Consider the following 20,893-nt stretch of genomic DNA (forward strand, 5'->3'; position numbering starts at 1 on the left):
TCTATAGTGTGTGTTTGCCTCAATCCAGAGAACTGTCATTTCTGTCTGCTCTTCATTCCTTTATGTACACGAGTCACTACTGACAAGATTTCCTGACAGCAGGAGAAAAAAAGTTGACTGACAGGGTACCGAGCTCCAACACACAGCCTGTAATTGACAGCCTCAGCTCTGTTCCTGTGTGCTGTAAAAAAGAGGGTGTATTCCTTGCCTCCAATCAGCTCTCAAAGCACCCCTCACTGAGCTCTGAAGAGTGTAACTTCAGCTGCCCTCACTCTGCATTCTGAGTTCAGACAAGTTGTATAAATTCTGAACTTTGAAGAGCTGTAGAGGAAAGGACTGCAGATAAACAGGTCCAACTTATGTAGGAGGATTTGTTTCATCTGTGTATCGCTAGTCACTTCCCTGCATATACAGTATATGTAAGGGTTTACAGCAAGTAAGGTACCTTTTGAGTGCCTTGGTTATCTGGCCTAGAACCACTGTCTGCAAAGGGCCAGAGAACACAATCTAGTTGATTAGGGGTGCTCTGGATCCTTTGGGACTATAGCAACTATGTAGTTGCCCTATTTTTTATGAATAACACTGAGCCATCCAAGAATTAGTTGTGCGTGCTGGTATAATACCTATACCCCTGGAAAATTTCAGTTCTCCTGCTTTAGCTCCTGAGTGCCAAATTATAGGGTGGATCCTCAACATGTTGTGGTTAAATAAAAGGCGCCAGTCATGTGGCCCTCTCTGTTCTGAAGCTTGGTCAGCAAACAGCTTGTGGATGACGGGGAGAAAGTACTTACATTGTGGTATAGAACAGTGTTTCTCAACCTTTTCTCAGTCAAGGCACATTTTGAAATTCTGTATCAATGTAAAAAATGAAACTAATAATTTTACATAATGCATCAACATCCACACACATAGGACACTCAGCATTAGAAGTGATTTACTCTTACAAAGCAAATTCACCTTTGCAAACTGGTACTTAATAGTGTTGAAGTGCTTCTCTCCCTCATTCAGCTAATGTGACCCCAGTGCTGACAGAGAGGGATAGACAAGGATGCTGTGCAGGCGTCGTCCTTCTCATCCAACTCATGACGTCATTGGTTGTTAGGACGCTGGCACCTGGAAGGTTGCTTAATGAAAACCTGTGCTTTGTGGAAGGCACCCTGGTTAAAAATGGCTGTAATAGATCACTATGACTAGAACATTTGATGATGCAAAACAGGAAAGGATCAAGTATGAAAGAATGGAGTGTTGATTATTGCCTTCAGAGTTTACTCTCTATGCAGGCTTGTCCTCTCACTCAGGACAGACCAGATAAATAAACACATTTACACGTAACCCTCACCCTTTCTCTATAATAAAGGTAGAGCATTTTATTTTATTATCTTACTAAGACTATCCTAGTAAATATTAGCAAATTTACAAAAACAAAGCTATTGTGCGGCCTCCTTGACATGTGTATGGCAGCACTTGAGGCCCCCTGTATTTACCACGTTAACCACCCCAGTTGTACACAGTTGTATATAGTACTGTGCAAAAGTTGTAGGCAGGTTTGAAAAAATGCTGTAATGTAAGAATGCTTTTAAAAATATGTTTTCATTGTTTATTTTTGTCAATTTACAAAGTGCAAAATGACTTGTTCACTGAAGGGCTGGAGAGAGGTGCAATAATGATTGTCTGCAGGCAACAGTGAAGCATGGTGGAGGTTCCTTACAAGTTTGGGGCTGCGTTTCTGTAAATTGACTTGGAGATTTGGTCAGGACCAAAAGTGTCTTCAATGCCGAGAAATACAGGCAGATACTTTATCCATCATGCCATACCATTAGGGAGGCATGTGATTGGCCCCAAATTTATTCTGCAGCAGGACAATGACCCAAACATACAAGCCAATGTCATTAGGAACTATCTTTAGCATAAAGAACAAAAAGAAGTCCTGATGATGGGTTGGGTTTTTCTTCTGTTTACTTTCCATTTTGTTACTTGATAAAAATAAACAATTAAAGGATACTAAACACACACTGTTTAATATACATGGCCCCTTCTATTTCTGTATGTGGATAATGGCACTGTAATTATTTTAATTAAAAAAAAAAATCTAAGTACCCTTTTCCTAATTGATATACAGCTGTCACATGATCCAGATCTTTCCCAGCCTGTCTGCAAGAAGACAAAAGCAGGAGGAGCTTCTAGTCCTCTGCTGCTGGTCACATATTAAAAAAAAAAAAAAAACAGCCTTTGGAATGCAGAGTAAAAATAAATTATATAAATTAACTGATTTAAATTGGCATACAAATATATATTTGAAATGAAATATTTATTATTTTGTGGAAATAACATGGTGTATTTATTTTATTTATTTCAGGTACTTATATAGCGCTGTCAATTTACGCAGCGCTTTACATATACATTGTACATTCACATCAGTCCCTACTCTCAAGGAGCTTACAATCTAAGGTCCCTAACTCACATTCATACATACTAGGGACAATTTAGACAGGATCCAATTAAGCTACCAGCATGTCTTTGGAGTGTGGGAGGAAACCGGAGTACCCGGAGGAAACCCACGCAGGCACAGGGAGAACATGCAAACTCCAGGCAGGTAGTGTCATGGTTGGGATTCGAACCAAGGACCCTTCTTACTGCTAGGCGAGAGTGCTACCACTACACCACTGTGCCGCTGATTTCTGCCAGTCACAGGCCGTGTCACACCCCTCCAGCCTGTGTCTTCGAATAAGGGAGAGGCAAAGCCTCCATTAACCTCTTGACTACTGGGCACTTTCACCCCCTTCCTGCCCAGGCCAATTTTCAGCTTTCAGTGCTCTCACTTTAAATGATAATTACGCGGTCATGCAACACTATACCCAAATTACATGTTTAATCATTTTTTTTCACACAAATAGAGCTTTAGTTTGGTGGTATTTAATCACTGCTGGGTTTTTTATTTTTTGAAAATAGTTTCTGTCAGTAGATTTTGTAAATAAGTAATTTTTGTGTGCTGATGAGGCGGCACTGATAGGCTGCACTGATGGGCGCTGATTAGGTGGCACTGATGAAGCACTAATATGCCGCACTGATAGGTGGCACTGACGGGCATTGATTGGTGTCACCGACGGCAATGATTGGTGTCACTGATAGGCACTGCTGGGGCTTTACTGTAATCAGGGCATTGATGATCAATGCCCTGTTTACCTGTCCTGGTCTCCCCTATGAGGAGATGCTGCTGATCAGCTTTCCTTGCCACACACTCTGTCAGTGTGAGGTGAGGAGAGCCGGTAAACGGCACTTCCGCATTTACATGTGACCAGCTGTGAGTGGACACAGGCGATCACATGGTTAAAGAGCCCTGTCATTGGCTCTTTACTGAGATTGTGTCGCGATGTGTCCTAAGAACACGGTGTGGCCACGATCACTGTGCTGTGTGCCCGAGAGAGGCCATTCTGGGACGCCGTCATATGACATCATCCCAGAATGGGAGCCAGCACCACTCTTCCGTCATTTGACGGTGAGTCCAAGTGGTTAATCTGCATGTAATGTCCCGCCCCCCATTGTGTTTAGCTGGTTAGTGGGCATGGAGGAGGGAGGGAGTGGGCTGTCATTTGCCACTGTGTATATGCCTACGTGTGACTCTATAGTCCCATGGGCTGTTTAGATGTGATAGGGAGGAAATACTCCGCAAAGAAATTCGCTGAAAACTGAGCATGTGCAGAGTTGCCACCACAGCTGCAAAATCCCTAGCTAAATTGGGGACATGAACAGAAGGTGGATATAGAGAGCAGCGGGATCAATCAGGTTCTTTGCAGAACAAAAAACAAATCTCATAGTGGCTAGGTGATTATGAAGAGCGTGTAATACAGCATTTATTGTGTGTTTTTTTTTTTTTTTTTTTTAATGATGTTTTTAGTGCATGCTACTGTATAATATATAAACTGCTACTTGTGTCACCAAACACCGGACTATATTTTTTAGTCCACTTCCTCCTGAGCCCAGATACACACCTTTGCTAGTATTTGATTAAAGCAGTCTTGTTTCTTTTCCATATTTTTCCATATTAATACTACCATGCACATGTATTGTTACAAACCTCCTGAGAGCAGACAGTGAACGCTGTCATATTCCAATAACGATTATTTGTTTAAATCCTCATTCTCAGGGTGGCAAAAAGTTCACTGAGTGCGTTTGGCTGGGTTCTCCAGAAATGGGTAACCATTAATCAAAATGCTTTATATGCCATCTGAAAATGGTGAATGTTAATAGACAATAGACACTTTTAGAGAATTTGAGGGTACTGCAGGACACACCTCCTAATAACTGTTGGCAAAACTGATCAGCAGTAGAACTGAATTTTCTGCAAGTTTTTAATCATAATTACTGATCCAAATGATATTGCATCTTGTTAATTTTCATTCTTGTATTCCAGTGTATCTCTGGTTGCTTATGAAACTGTGTTTTATGGTCATTTGTATGGTCTATTGCTTCCAATAAAAGCCTTTTTTTAAATTAAAATTTCATCCAGACCTACTACTTGAATGGCATACCAGACATATTAAAAAGGTTTCTTTTGTGCCTAGAGCATACGCAGTACAAAATTTTCTATTTTTCTGAACAAAACCGGATTCACAGTTAAAAATTGTTCATGAAAAATTTGCATCCATCTTCAAATTTTCTCATTACAAACAAAAGTGATCGTTGATTTGACCTCACTTATCATTAGAAAATCAAATGTTCCAAAAATAAAAATTGGTGAACAAAATCCTTTTATTGCAAGGTCAGCATAAGTTGTTCTTAAATGTCACTAGCTATATACATCAAGGTCTGTTTTCATATATTACAGTTGTTCAAGTTGGAGGAGTTGAGGAAAGAAAGACTAGAAGACCTGGCAACACTTATCCAGAAAATTTATAGAGGATGGAAGTGTCGCACACGGTTTCTTCTGATGAAGAAGAGCCAGATAGTGGTGGCAGCATGGGTCAGGCGTTATCTTGTAAGTTACTGTTTTCTTTTCCGATTTAACCTACCTCTGGAATTGGTATCTTCATAAGCTGCATATTTCTATTTAGAAACTACATTTATAGTTTTTAGTCAAGCTTGCATTCCAAATGTTATGACTTTCACCCAGAAAGTATTAGTTAAAAGGTTATACTTGATCAGAATCACTGTACCTAGGGCATAGTACTGCTTGTTTCTGTTCTTGTCTGCGTTTCTAAACATTCTTGGCTGAAAACAGTTTGAGCAAATTCTGACAGACAAAGATTACATAATCAAAGTTGTCAGGGATTAGAATCCTATGTCCAGTTTTTATTGATGTTAGTGTCCCCTAACCATTGACAAAAATGGTGTGGTAAGACGGTATGATGTATTTCCTGAAATGCTCTAAGGTTAAAGATCACGTTTTCTGTATCATCGTCATTAAACCTGATAGTTAATTTGGAACTCCTAATGAAATCTTTTTTTTGTGATGCTTATTGTTTACTGATATATCATTATCTTTCCTCAACACAGCAACAGAACAAATACAAGAAGATTAAAAGTGCTACCATTGTGATGCAGTCCTATACCAGAGGATGGAAGGTATACCATTGGACTTTGGCTATTTTAAGGGGCTTATTTGTAAAGAATATGCAAAATGCAGTGGTTGCAAATGTCATGGCAGTATGGTGAAGGGATGCCTTTCTTTTATTACCACCAAAGAGACTTAGGGAGCAGAAGACCTCTAAGAAGGGCATGTGACCACAAATTGTAAGTGATTTAAATAAGAAAAGAATCAAGAAATTAATTTTTATCTTTGGTAAGTGAAGAGGGGAATGGTGTATTGATTGGATGCTTTCCTAAAATTCAGCTTTAAAGAGCCTTAGATTAGTGATTATTAGTTCTTTATGTATGCATACTTTATGTATGTATGCTGGATCTTTATAGTTAGGAACATGGCCTAAAATACAAAAATAATATAAATAAAATGCCCTTTGGGACCAGACTTTGAATTCCATGAATCTAGTAGGCGAATGCCTTTGAAGCAAGGGGGCCTGGTCATTTATGTCAAAAAAGCACCAGTTAAGTAGTAGTGCTAATTTATGATGATGTTTTGTCATAAATAAAGCTTCAGAGGCTAAAATGTGAAAGTTTAGATAAGCATATACTTATTTATAAATGTTATGGCTCTGCAAAAGTGATATGACAACATTTAACGGTTAGCATCTTCTTAAATTCTTACAATACATTGTCGAAGTATAGTATGGTAGAATAGGAGAGAATATGTAACAGGGACGTTGATTTCTTCAGATAACACTGTGATTGATTTGAATTGCACTGGTTGAACAAACAACAAAGTGCATATTTTATGAAATCTCAGTAATGTGTTTTTTTTAGTGTGTGGGTGTTAATTTATATTATTAAAGATGTTATATCCACACTTAAATAATAATTTGTCTGAATAGTGCTATACTATTTTTACGTTCAAAGGCAAGAAAGATCCTTCGGGAACTTAAATATCAGAAGCTCTGCAATGAAGCAGCTACTACCATTGCAGCATATTGGCATGGAACACAAGTAAGGCTCTTACCAACATTTCTTTGCAGCTGTAGAATATGGAATCTAGGCCACACTATGTTGTAAAAGATTGTACTTGCTTTTTTATGATATAGCCAGATAATCGCTATCACAAAACACCAGCTGTAACAAGTTCTACTTCCCCACCAGTCACTTCACTACTTGTTTTCCTGGGTCACATTCAGCTGGGTCCTCTCAACAGTTTACGCTTTTTAAACCTCAATTTCAAATGCACCACAGGCGCGAAGGGAACTGAGACGACTGAAGGAAGAGGCTAGGAATAAACAGGCTGTTGCTGTTATAAGGGCTTACTGGCTTGGACTTAAGGTATTCCATGCATGCGTCCAAAACCACCTTCACAATCACTACCTAATGGTTATAATCACTAACAACATCTGTAATGTAGGGTAGTGCATGCTAGCTCTTTTAACAATTTAATTAAAAACAAGAATTTGGTTTGTTCCCTGCATCAGTGCTGCATGCTTCTACTAGTTTGTAATTCATGAAAATAGGCAACAAATAAAAATTCGCAAAAACCAAGGAGATCAATTTTATAAATCAAGTTGCATAAAAATGAAATGAATGCATGCATCATTTTGAAGAATGCACTTGGTGCAATCAATGGCAAGCAAATATTTGGATTGTTTTTATTAGAGATTTGTGTTTTGCTTTGTTTTAGAATGAGAAAGGATTATATCCTATGTCAGGCTCTTTTTACTCTGTGTTCCCGATGAGGAATTTTGACTTCACTTCCTGTATTGGGGACACCTTGTCTTCCAGACAAAACACAAGGATAAACCTTTCCAACTGGGCCACAGACAGCAGTAAAATGCTTTAGGGCCCGTTCACATAGTGTGCTGCCCTATTAGTGTTTGTTGTGTCAGAGAAACTCCAGTACCAAATTTTGGTCTTGAGTCAGGCATGATTTTACACGCGTGTTTTTTCTCGCAATAATCATGATAAAATTGCGCCACACTGGGTTTCCATTCAGGATATATGACACTAAAACTCACATCATGTGTTTTGTCATGATTTGCAATTGTGACAATCCTGCCTGTGATTCTGAATCTTTTATATGTGAACGGGGCCTTAAGCAGAGTGTGTAAGGGTTGATACCAATGCCATTTATTTACTTATTGCTGTGCCCAAATTGGGGAGATATCCTCACTGGGGTCCTAGGCAGAAATACAAACCTAAAAGAGGTTCTAACAGTAAAGGTTTTTTTTTTTTCTGGCGTTTTGTTTTATCATAAGTTGTGGGGACTAAATAATTGTTAAATTTTCAATCTATTGTGCATATTAATACACAAAAAGGCTTTATTATGTTATGACAACAGACATTTTCTTGCACTTTGTTACTAGGAGTGGTAATATATTTATGAAGGTAAGTAGGCTTTATGTAGTGGTGTGTTCTGCATGGTGAGTGCCCCTGGAACCATTCATAGTTTTTTAGTGACTGTGTGCTTTGTACACTAGTATACATAGTACAGAATGTGGGAACACAAAACACATCATGGCTTATGTTCCATAATAAAGGGCACCATTTACTAAGTACAAAGAAATTAGATGAGGTCATGATATAGTCAACCAGTGTGTTTAAATTCTAAATGCATTTTCACACCATAAATCTGAGTTTTTGATAATAGAAAAAAATATTTTAAAGATTTGTAGCTTTTGCCTGCATACTTTTTGGCAACTATGCTTACTTTGGTTTACCTCATGAAAAATTGTGAGGATCAGTTATAAAGTGCAAAGTGCACATCATAACCAGAATTAAAAAACAAAAAAACACAAAAGATGTATGTTGATTGGTTGTTAGGAGTGGCAAGGCTTTGCACATTGTGCCCTGCCTATTTTTTTTTTTTTTTAAACTTGAGTATGTTTTCATAGGACATAATTAGTTATTTACAACTGCAATTCAAGGAGCTGTGTTGTGAGGGCAAAAACCGCAAATACTGAAACAGTTTATGAAGATGTATGCATTTTTTTTATAGACTTGACATAGGATATTTTTACTGAAATTAAAATGTAAAATAATTTAAACCAAAGATTATCATTTTGGACTACAGCTTCATGAATACTTGTTTCACCCATTCTACCAACATCTACCACATCCATTCTCCTAGCCTAATTGGTGGAATTAGGTTGTGGTATTTAAGGACTAATTTCCATCATTTATGAAATATAGATGATGCTCAAAATTCTTTTAGGAAGTTGGATAAATATAGGGCCTGTAGGAACTCAAAAGTTTTATTTGTAGAAATGCTACCAGAGCTATGTGCTGCATTAGACAGCAGGAGTTTAGGAAGTTGTAAGTGGCTAAATTTTTGTTGCTGGATAGAAGGTTTTGGGAGACCTGGGCTACGTTTTCAGGTATCCAGAGACTTCACAGGAAGGAACACAACTGCATCTTATCAGGGAGTATAGCTGTGCTAGGCTGGTTAGAGTGTTGGTTATGATTTTAAGCTAGTATCTGGGGGGGGGGGGGGGGTGAGATGTATAGAAAAAGCTGGCAACAGGAAGGAATAGAGAAATGGAAAGGATTAATGGGAGTTTTGCAAAATTAATAAAATGGAATTAAAATTGCATGCATTTAAACAAATAAACAAATATGCTAGTTTAACAAAAAAAGGTTGCACATTTCATACTGAAAGAACATAAGATGTATGGAAAGGAGATCAACGTGCACAGGGAGGAATGCAGAGGTCTCACATAGATGAATTAAGGCTTGTTTAGTGCTCAAAAAAAAGAAAATATCATAGCCTTATGAATGGATTTTTTACAGTATAAGTGGTTAAGCTGTGAGATGGTCAACCACATAAGGTGGTGATGGGAAAATCAATAACTGAATTAAAAAAGGAATGAAACCGTTGTAACAGTGGATACAGGAAATTCATCCGTCTCCATATCCCCCACCCAGTGGGGCACAATTCAACATATTTGCTCAGTTCTTTTTTTTTTTTTTCTATCCACTTTTATTGTATCTTTCAATATTGTCATTTAATCAAGGCCTATTCTAATAAACTGGATAGCTTTAGTATCACATAATAAAGGCCATAAGGTCATGCTGAGGGCAGAGATGCTTAAAGAGACAGTTTACCCATCCCAGTCTGGTACATTTCGAATCATCACCTAGAGCACAACTGCCACCCTACATGGCTAAGAGTTCAGTTCTAGGAGTACCCAGAGTGGGCAAAGTGTAAGTACACTAATAATCTATGAAAAAGTGTGTATAAAGGCCGCTATCTGGATAAAACTATAGAAGTGATTAATTAGTAAATCCTTATATAAATACAAGTGACCAAAAAAACACAATTCATCAATTTACTTCAAAGTCCATAAATGTCTACATAGATAATTCTTCAATATATGCTCCAACACCATGCTTCTAAAATAATATGTGCTCCAAAACTTCAGACACAATAGTGCTTCACTCGAAGTGACTTTAAAATGCGCTCACCAGAATTCCTCGGCCAACAAGTGACCATTAAGCATGTAATGTGAGAACCTCCTCAGTTCATAGGCCTATCTCCACGTCTATTTCACTCCTCCATGTGTGGATACCATACGATTACAGTCGGATATGCAGTGGTATGTGGAAGAAACTCTTTCCGGTATCAAATATCATTTGTCTCCCATCACGAGACTCTGTGGAATTGGCTCGGCCACAAAGAGCCACAGAAGGCAGGTATAGTGTAATAATGCTTTTTTTATGGACATTTATCCATTTGGATGCAGAAAGGCACAAAAGCAGCTCGAGTGTCTGTAGAACCGGTCCAGCACCGCTGTGTGACTACCGGTGTGCGTTCCAACTACCCAGTGGAAGTGGAGGGCTCCTTTCAATTTGCGTGTCAGGCCTCTGTTCTCTCAGGCATTTCACGCTCAAGCACACGTCATCAGGAGGTTTATATGCACTTCCTGATGATGCGTGCCTTTCTGCATCCGAATGGACATATGTAAGTGCACCTTTTAAAATAAAAAAAAGCAATATTACACTATACCTGCCTTCTGTGGCTTTGTCGCTGGGCCAATTCCACAGAGTCTCGCGATGGGAGACAAATGATATTTGATACTGGAAAGAGTTTCTTCCACATACCACTGCATATCCGACTGTGATCGTATGGTATCCACACATGGAGGAGTGAACTAGACGTGGAGATAGACCTATGAACTAAGGAGGTTCTCACATTACATGCTCTATGGTCACTTGTTGGCTGAGGAATTCTGGTGAGCGCATTTTAAAGTCACTTCGAGTGAAGCACTATTGTGTCTGAAGTTTTGGAGCACATATTATTTTAGAAGCACGGTGTTGGAGCATATATTAAAGAATTGTCTATATAGACATTTATGGACTTGTGATGTAAATTGATGAATTGTGTTTTTTTGGTCACTTGTATTTATATAAGGAATTATTAATTTATCACTTATATAGTTTTATCCAGATAGTGCCCTTTAAACACACTTTATCATGAATTATTAGTAATACCACTAATTTTAGGTGCAGCACTGGGATATTTAGTTATTGGCGCCGTAACCTTTAATTTTTCACACTAATCATCTAATAAAAATGCACAGACTGTGGACAGGCCACCAGACAGGGGCTTGTGATTTACCTTTATAAATCAAACAATGCTATTATATTTAATAAAATATTTTCACAAATAATGCATATCACAGTGCGTTTTTTATAACCTAATTTAGGCTTCATGCCTTTTTTGTTTCTTGGTACTTTGTATCAATGGTGCCAACAAATTTTTGATGCATGTTGGTCCTAAACCAACAAACAAGGGTTTTGTAATGAAAGTTTTCTCCAGCATCTGTCTGAAACTCTATTTGGAGACTTTCTCTTCTAGTGATTTTGCTTCTTGCCTTCTTGCCTCTGGCTATGTTTCCATTCAATATCTAAACATTTTAGGCTCGAAGGGAATTAAAACGCTTGAAGGAGGAGGCTAGGCGTAAGCATGCAGTTGCAGTCATTTGGGCTTTCTGGCTTGGACTAAAGGTACTGTTTCTATCACATTGAAATCAGTTCATTGCTAACCATGGTCTTTGCTGATTTTTTTTCTTTTCTGTCTCTTAACTGGTTGCTGCTTTTTTCTTTCAGTCATTTAGATCACTCCAAAAAGTGTGAACCATTTATTTTGTAATTGTTCATATGTTAAAGTTTTCTAAAACTTCGTAACAGCAGAGGCATTGATTCTTATTTTATTCACAATTTTTATGCATATTCGTTTTGCAAAACATTTACGAGTTTCATGTCAGAAATCTCCATAACTGTTATTAAATAAGAGTTTAGAGATGCGCAGAACTGTTTACCTACATAGTAGGTGACCTGCACAATCGGGCACTACAGTCTAATTAACCACATTGTATAATTACATGACACATTGACATAATAGGGTCTATTTATCAGTGTTTTCACCCAAGATTTGCAACTTTCATCCAAAATTCACAACAATTTCAGATGTAATCTTATGTAAAATATGTAACTTGATCAAAGCTGCATGAAAAATAGTTGAAAACATTGCTAAACAGACCCAAATTGATATAATTTCATGATGTAGCAGTTATTAGTCTAACAGCTAGGGAATCATTATTCCATGAGAAGGTTAATAAGAACCATTTTGCCAGTATTCTTAAAGGTGCCTCCTGATTGTGCACGCCAAACCGAATTGATAGTTTCCTGTGCTCTCCCACTACTTTGTTCATTTTCTAGAACCTTTGATAATACCCAATACTTCTGAGCATGTGACTTTCCGCCCTTACTGGATGCATTGCTCTGGCTTAAATGGCCAAACCCCAGGCCCAACATTTACACAGGGAGTGGTAAGAGATGATTATTAGATCCAGCACTTCTGCAAATGAACAGAATGGTGGGGGGGCATGGATAAATTAAACATCAGGGGGTGTGAGGTGTTCTATTAGGACAACCTGTCGCTTTACACAAGTGATAGATTCTGATTAAGGTCATAGTGAAAATATATATACTAAATAGATACGCTCCCGCTACTGGTGTATCAAACAACAAAAAACAATAAAAAATTATGAAAAATTGCAGCTGTTATACACAAAGTGCTAATCACTTGGAAAAACATATTTGAATAAATATAGCACTCACAAACAACAATAAGTGAAAAATTGTTGACTAAAAGAAAGTCCAAAATACAATAAGTGGAAATAAAGTCCAAATGAATTGACTAAAGGTGCTCCAATCCACAGTGAAGTAAATATAAAGTGATTCAGAGAAATTCAGGTGTGCATCATCCCCTCATTTATCACCACTCACCAGATCACAATGACCCCCAGCTTTTCAGTCTGGTGGGTCATTTAAAGCTTGGTAAAAAATCCGGGGATGGCGGATAAAATGATATGCCTTCAGGTCCGGAAATCCTTTAAAGAGTTTCTCAGCCAGAACACAGAAGGTACCCAGAAGTAAAAACTTCCGGTTCACTTTCAGTCCTGTGGAACGCACGCCAGGAACAGCATTTTTACACCCACAGCTCCATTTTGAGGCTTGTTTTTATCATACTTGTTGTAAGTACCCACCTCCTTCTTTAATAAAACCTTTTTAATGGTACTTCACTATGTTTCCTTCTATTTTTACTTCTGGGTACCTACTGTGTTCTGGCTGAGAAACTCTTTAAAGGCTTTCCGGACCTGAAGGCATATCATCTTATCCGCCATCACAGGATTCTTTACCGAGCTTAAATGACCCACCAGACTGAAAAGCTGGGGGTCGTTGTGATCTGGTGAGTGGGGATACATGAGGGGGTGATGCACACCTGAATTTCTCTGAAGCACTTTATATTTACTTCACTGCGGATTGGAGCACCTTTAGTCAATTTATTTGGACTTTATTTCCACTTATTGTATTTTGGACTTTCTTTTGGTCAATAAATTTTCACTTATTGTTGTTTGCGGGTGCTATATTTATTTTTATACATAGGGAAAATGGATTTGCATGCACAATAGGGCAATGATTGCATGGAACATTTCTGTATATAGCAGTCAATGATAATGTCCTTTTATAGTATTGTTTTTTATGGGCCACTCTGGTTGCCCAAATGATGGTGTGCATACAAGGTCCAGTTATCAGGTAGTTTCATTTTAGACTCTGTTAAACAATAATTCAGATGTATGTAGTCAACGGCCAACTATTTAGAATAGTAGTCAATTTTTTGGATACAATGACATGTTTTCATCAATTTTTTTTTTTTTTGGTTCCTAGCTACTTTAAAAACAAAAACACAAATTTTCCCTTGCTCAATTTTTGCAAGTAACAGCATAAGCCGTTGCTTGTGCATTACAGTGGGGGCAAACTGTAGTCAGCCATTAAATACATGGAAGATTCTGAAGTCACTGATGATTTCGTTGGGATAGTGTGCAGAAAAATAAAGTTTTTTTTCAATAAATCTTAAAGCCTAATCCTTAGGCTTAGTGAATGGTTGAAAGCAAACATGTTAACAGCGGGCCTTATTTTTGATGCTTGTATATAAGTATAATAACATTACTTAAGTCACTTTTTCCTTTTTTCAGTTTGCTTTCCAGTACTATGATCTTGTTAAACATATGACGTATACGTGGGCAAAAATTGCCACATAATAAACATTTGAGCTGTTTCAGCAGTGATCTTTACATAAATGCATATTTGCTACTAAACTTTCTACATAACCTGCATTTTCTTCACAGCAAAATGTTTCAACTTGTTATTACCCCTTACAATGTTAATATACCTAAACTTGTACCATACTTAAAAATGCTTCTGTTAACTATATACCAGCTGGACAAATTGGATCCTGAGCTAATGTTAGTAAAAAAAAAAATTTGAAGAATTTGGTGATGACATTTAAAGAGAAGTATGGCCAAAGGTTTTTTTTAGCCATACTTCTCTTCTGAGTCACAGGAGTGCACTTATTTCTGCACTCCTGTGACCCAGATGCAGCTGACAGCAGGCTAAATTCCACTGCCGGCAGATGTCACAGAGCCTATCCCAACAATAATGTTGGGATACACCCAGATGCCTAACCGGCAGCTGGCTCAACCTCTCAGCACGCTGCTGAGAGCCTGAGCTATCCACTCCCGCTGCAGCACAGTGGGTGATGGAAGAGAGAGCCGGTAACTGACAGTCACCGCTCACTTCTCAGTGAAGTCCAAAACTGAGCAGTCAGCAGTCATGGAATTGTTCAATTCTCGGTCTAATGCTGCGTACACACAAGCGGACTTTACGGCAGACTTTGCCTGGCGGACAGGATTTGGTCGGACAATTCGATCGTGTGTGGGCTCCAGCTGATTTTGTTTTCTCAAAAGTTGGACGGACATGTTTTAAATTAATCCGTCGAAATCGAGTCCGGTCGAAAAGTCCGCCGTCTGTATGCTAGTTCGACGGACATGCTAGGGCAGCTATTGGCTACTGGCTATGAACTTCCTTGTTTTAGTCCGGTCGTACGTCATCACGTACGAATTCGACGGACTTTGGTGGATTGTGTGTAGGCAAGTCCGTTCATTCCGTCGTAAAGTACGTCAAAGTCCACCGGGCAAAGTCTGCCGTAAAGTCCGCTCGTGTGTATGCGGCATTAGAGCCAGTCAGATCCATGCTGCGGCCATCTCATGTAAAGCTCTGCGCAAACTGTTGGCACTATATAAATCCTGTATAATAATAATCTAGGGGAGTATAATTTTTTTTTTTTTTCTTTCCGATCTTGCACTTCTCCTTTAAGCCTGGTGTAAGTTTATGGATTTCAGCCTCTATCCCTGTGCGTCATTAGTTTAAAACTGTTATATATTTTTTTTAGCACATCATTTAGGAAAACTATGCATTACAAATTCAGAAAGATTACAACAAACAGACTCTGAGGAACTGCATGCCTATCCCAGGACCTAGATTATACAGTTTCCCCCTTTTTCAGTTTGTGAGCATTTTCTTGTAAGTTTGGTTGACTAGAGACTTCATCCACAAGTTTGGTAGACTAGAATTCTTCAACCAGTCTGATGGACAGTCATCTTTATGCTACAAATCCATACATATTTCATTTTAAGTATAATAGTTAAACACTTAAATCCTAAACATAATATTATTCATTTTCAATTATTACATTTTACAGTGTATCTGTTTAGTGATATCTATGGCATTGTTTGAATGTCATCTGTCCTTTCATTAGTGGTGATTGAATCAGGAGAATCGCTGATATGCTTATTTTTAATTGCCTAAATATTTGCATGCTGATTTGGCAGATCTAAGAAGAATCGCACAAATGTATTGATAGATCTGCATGCAGAAAGTTTGGAGTGATACTCTTTATTGCTTAACCGAAGTTGTTGTTGCAAACTTTCTGAATAACACGGATTCCTTCTTCAGGCTTTTTACAGAGAAATGTTATGCGCAAAAGTTGCGCCCTTAATAACTCAAGTTGTTAAATAAAGTGTATCATTTAAACTCCAACTTTTTGCATTTATTTATGGCTAACACAGTACAATACTTTAATGAATCTGCATATAAATATTTGGGTGAATTAGGATATTTGTAGTTCACTGATTCAACATATTTATGAATCAACTCACTCGTTGCTGCTCTCCACAATCATATTGTAAATTGCAGCAAGCCTAATTTTGTTCTATTTCCAGTTAAACTTGGCCTTTGGTTGTCATTGTATGTGTCTCTTTTACTTGATCATCAAAATAATTCCATTAACAGAACTTTACCTCTGTTTAGGTACGTAGAGAGTACAGAAAGTTTTTCCGTGCAAATGCTGGAAAGAAGATTTATGAATTCACAATACAGAGAATAGTAAGTAGATTATGTTTGGCATTGTCTTGTTCCATTTTTGTCCATATATTTGATAAAAATTAACTCCATGCAAATATAAGAAATGCAGTCATGTATGTATTAAAAAGGATTAAATTAAAAGAGAAGTAGGGGATTTTTTTTTTTTTTTTTTTTTAAGAATCATACTTAAAATAAATAAAAATCTGCTGCGCTGAAATCTCTCATACAAATAGTGATAATAAAATACCAGCAGCTAGCACAATACTGAAGGATCAATAAACAGCATATATAGTTAAGGTGCAATGCTTATAAACTAAAGTCCACAGAAACTCAATCCAGGAATAGATATCCAATACAGTTCAGCAGTGGTGAGCAGGAGGTAGGTGCAGTTGTGCTCATAAGTTTACATACCCTGACAGGATTTATGATTTCTTGGCCTTTTTTCAGAGAATATGAATGATAACGCAAAAACATTTTTTACTCATGGTTAGCGTTTGGCTGAAGCCATTTATTATCAATCAACTGTGTTTACTCTCTTTAAATCATAATGGCAACAGAAAATATCCAAATGACCCTGATCAAAAATGTAAATACCCTGGTGATTTTGGCCTGATAACATGCAAACAAGTTGACACAAAGGGGTTTGAATGGCTATTAAAGGTAATCATCCTCACCTGTGATCTGTTTGCTTGTAATTAGTGTGTGTGTATAAAAGGACAATGAGTTTCTGGACTCCTGACACACCCTTGCATCTTTCATCCAGTGCTGTACTGACGTTAAGAGGATCTGCGGAAAAGGTAGTTGAACTGTATAAAACAAGAAAGGGATAAAAAAAAAAATTTCCAAGGAATTGAGAATGTCAATCAGAGGTGTTCAAACCCTAATCAAGAAGTGGAAAATGAGGGATTCTGTTGAAACCAAGCTACGGTCAGGTAGACCAACTAAAATTTCAGCCACAACTACCAGGAAAATTGTTCGGGATGCAAAGGAAAACCCACAAACAACTTCAGGGGAAATACAGGACTATCTGAAAACATGTGGTGTGGCTGTTTCAAGATGCACAATAAGGAGGCACTTGAAGAAAGATGGGCTGCATGGTCGAGTCACCAGAAGAAAGCCATTACTACGCAAATGCCACAAAGTATCCCGCTTACAATGCACCAAACAGCACAGAGACAATCCTTAAACCTTCTGGCACAAAGTCATTTGGAGTGATGAGACCAAAATTGAGCTTTTTGGCCACAACCATAAATGCTACATTTGAAGAGGAGTCAACAAGGCTTATGATGAAAGGTACAGAGGTGGATTGCTGATGTTTTGGGGATGTGTGAGCTACAAAGGCACAGGAAATTTGGTCAAAATTGTTGGCAAGAGGAATGCAGTATGTTATCAAAAAATACTGGAGGAACATTTGCATTCATCAGCCAGGAAGCTGCGCATGGGACGTACTTGGACATTCCAACATGACAATGATCCAAAACACTAGGCCAAGTCGACCTGTCATTGGCTACAGCAGAATTAAAGTGAAGGTTCTGGAGTGGCCATCTCAGTCTCCTGACCTCAATATTATTGAGCCACTCTGGGCAGATCTCAAACGTGCAGTTCATGCAAGACCGCCAAAGAATTGACAGGAACTGGAGGCTTTTTGTCAAGAGGAATGGGCAGCCTCACCTGTAACGATATCACGTACTGGACATGAAACGCTGTAGCTAGCTGCCATGTTGTTTGGAAAGCAGCCATGACAGCTTGGCTAACCGTATACATTACAGAGAAATCTGAACTCCCTCCTCCCTTGTCTTAGGAATTCAAAACTTTTAAAATTTCAAAGGAAAGAAAGGTTATCTCAACAGAAAACAGAACCAGGCTAGGTCAGTAAAAACAGCCTGTTGAACTGGCAAGATGTTCAGGCCTGTCGTAAAACTGTCACCATCTCCATTCAGAGACCCAACAGGCCCCGGTTGTAAAATGTCTGAATGCACATAAAGCTTAAAACAGTGGAATAAGTATGAAATTTCAGCATGTTTCATTACTTCCGACTTAGTAATAGCACAGCCATAATATGGACATATTTAGTTTCCTTGGAAATTTTGTAACATTTCAAGTCCAGACACCCCTATGTCAAGTCATATGGGAAACCACTGGTACACCTTATTCCTCCTACGTAGCCTAGACATTATAGACATGGCATGTTTATATTTGTTTTGAAGGAAATCTCACGCTGAACAATAATATGGATATTTGCAGTCTATAAACAGTAGAAATGCAGAGATATGAATATGTATCACAAAGTGTACCTGGGACAAGGTCATAAGTGTAGACACCTCCCAACCCCTAAACAAGATGACCAGACGATTGGTCACTGGTCGCTGTCAACACCCCCTTTGATTTTACAGAAAAGAGGAGAAGCCAAGACAATGGTCAGTTCTCCTTTTACCATCCAAGAAGGAACATCTGCGAAGTTGAAAATCGATTACCTAGCTCATCGATCGAACTCTAATCAACCCTCGGACATTAATTGCAAGTATTCTTCCTTCCCAATTCTACCTTATTTCTTTGTGGCTGTATATTGTCTTTATCTTTTGAAACCTCTTTTTTCTGTAAATAATTTATTTGCATCAACTTTGACCTTTTTATAATAAACCCTTATGTTGAAAAGTGTCTCTAAAGCTCTTAATGCAAGCTATAAACGAACCTGCCTCTTAAAGGGCACTACTGTTGTAGAGTAAGACTTCTGAGCAGACCTGTCTGTGGTGACAGTGTGTGTGCAGACACTTATTCTAAAATTATAATTGGTATTGCTAAAATTACGAGTTTCCCCCAGCTCAGTCTTTTAAACAGGGGTGGTGGCAGTTAAAGGGTTAATTGTGTAATTAGCCCAGTGACAGTCGCTCTCAGGCTGCTCGCACCTAGATTGTGGTCCCGCAAGCTGGAAAATCTTTGTGCTGTGCGCAGCTGAGAGTGGCATTGTTACGTAAGTGACAGCGTGGTGTGAGGTTGGCTGGTCCTTTGTCGCAAGTTAGCGAGGAGGGCAGGGATCTGACACCCGCGTTCGTCACATACCATCTGAGAAGATAAAGAGCCTCATCCACAAATACCACAAAAGACTTCAAGCTGTCATTGATGTTAAAGGGGGCAATACCCGATATTAAGAACTGGGGTATGTACACTTTTGATTAGGGTCATTTGGGTAGTTTCTGTTGCCATTATGATTTAAAAAGAGTAAACACATTTGACTGATAATAAATGGCTTCAGCCAAACAATAACCATGAGTGAAAGAAGTTTTTGTGTTATTCACATTCTCTGAAAAATGGCCAAGAAATCATACCAGGGTATGAATTTCTATCCGCATGGGATGCTACATATGTGGTGATTATTGCTGGAGTGTAAAATAAACAAGGAGAGCTGTATCTGGGTTTGCTGCATCAATCATCCGGTCTGCTACTACAGGAATATGGTGTATCAAGATTGATGGGCTTCCTATATATCATATATATGCTGATGTGGCCTTTGTGATGAGGGCCCATTAAGGAGAATAAGAGGCTGTGTGATTGGGTGTCGGCGATGGTTTCTTCTGTCATATCCTTACCTCCTGCTCACCACTGACTGAACTGTATTGGATATCTATGCCTGGATTGAGTTTCTGTGGACTTTGGTTTATAAGCACTGCAACTTAACTATATAAGAATCATACTTACCTAGGTGGATGCAGCATCTGTCCCCTGCCGGCTCTAAGACTTAGAACCAAGTGATCAAACACTGCTGATTGCTCCGTTCTCAGAGCTTCAAAATAGAGAGCTGTCATGGTTGTCTGCTCTTCCCCCCCACTCTATGCACTGGAGCGCTGGGATGTGGAGAGGTGGGAGCCGCTGGCTCAGGTTCTTAACAGTTCGCCAAGAGGCCAGTCCAGGGTTGTGGGTGGATCCCAACCATATTGTCACAAACTTTCTCCAGCCTGAACTGACTCTAGGACTCGGGCTTCAGCCTGCTGTCTGCTGAAAAGGGATCACAGAACGAACTGCACTCCTGTGAGCCACAGAAGTACAGCCAAATGAGCTTTCCCTGTATGTCTCCTTTAATTTACACCAGCAAATGCACTATCTATTCTACAGCAGGACTGAGATGCTAGGATTCTGAGCCAATCCAACTTTAATACATTGCAAGTGTGGCAACAGGAAAAATGCTGACAGGAGGAGGGTATGGCAAACGGTGAGATGACTCATCGGTGTGCTGCTACATCTTTGTCCATCAGCAGGGTCGTGTGTGTTCTTGACCAAGCTGCATTTCTGCAGTTTAGTTCTAGAACCTACAGCAAGTGCGCTTTCTAAAAGGGTGTGAATAATTTTGTTTTCAGGTGCATTCAAGGTGCTTTTAGTTGTACCCAAAATTTTCCATAGGTGACACTTTCAAAACCTTTACAGGTTATCACTTTAGCATTATGGCCATAGAATTATTGCTCTCACTCCGTTTGCCAAGATACTTCACATATGTGGCGCAATTGATGTTTACATACACATGCTCACTTTATGCTGTACTTTTTATATAGGGTGTATATTGGGGTGCTATGGGGCAAGTTCTAAAATATACCACATATTT

At 38.7% G+C, this 20,893-nt stretch overlaps 1 protein-coding gene across 4 annotated transcripts in view; it reads left to right on the forward strand.

Moving 5' to 3' along the window:
* The window catches only part of MYO1B (myosin IB), a 429,075-nt gene that overhangs the window by 344,931 nt on the left and 63,251 nt on the right, over positions 1–20,893 (forward strand). For 2 of the 4 annotated variants that reach the window (XM_073633091.1, XM_073633092.1), the window contains exons 20-25: positions 4,826–4,975; positions 5,494–5,562; positions 6,451–6,537; positions 6,778–6,864; positions 11,452–11,538; positions 16,246–16,320. In XM_073633091.1, the coding sequence (XP_073489192.1) occupies positions 4,826–4,975; positions 5,494–5,562; positions 6,451–6,537; positions 6,778–6,864; positions 11,452–11,538; positions 16,246–16,320 (555 nt within the window). The remainder of the gene's footprint in view (positions 1–4,825; positions 4,976–5,493; positions 5,563–6,450; positions 6,538–6,777; positions 6,865–11,451; positions 11,539–16,245; positions 16,321–20,893) is intronic. The other 2 variants (XM_073633093.1, XM_073633094.1) reach the window with 2 other exon arrangements.

The sequence above is a fragment of the Aquarana catesbeiana genome, linkage group LG06, assembly GCF_042186555.1.
Source record: "Aquarana catesbeiana isolate 2022-GZ linkage group LG06, ASM4218655v1, whole genome shotgun sequence".
Taxonomy (NCBI): domain Eukaryota; kingdom Metazoa; phylum Chordata; class Amphibia; order Anura; family Ranidae; genus Aquarana; species Aquarana catesbeiana.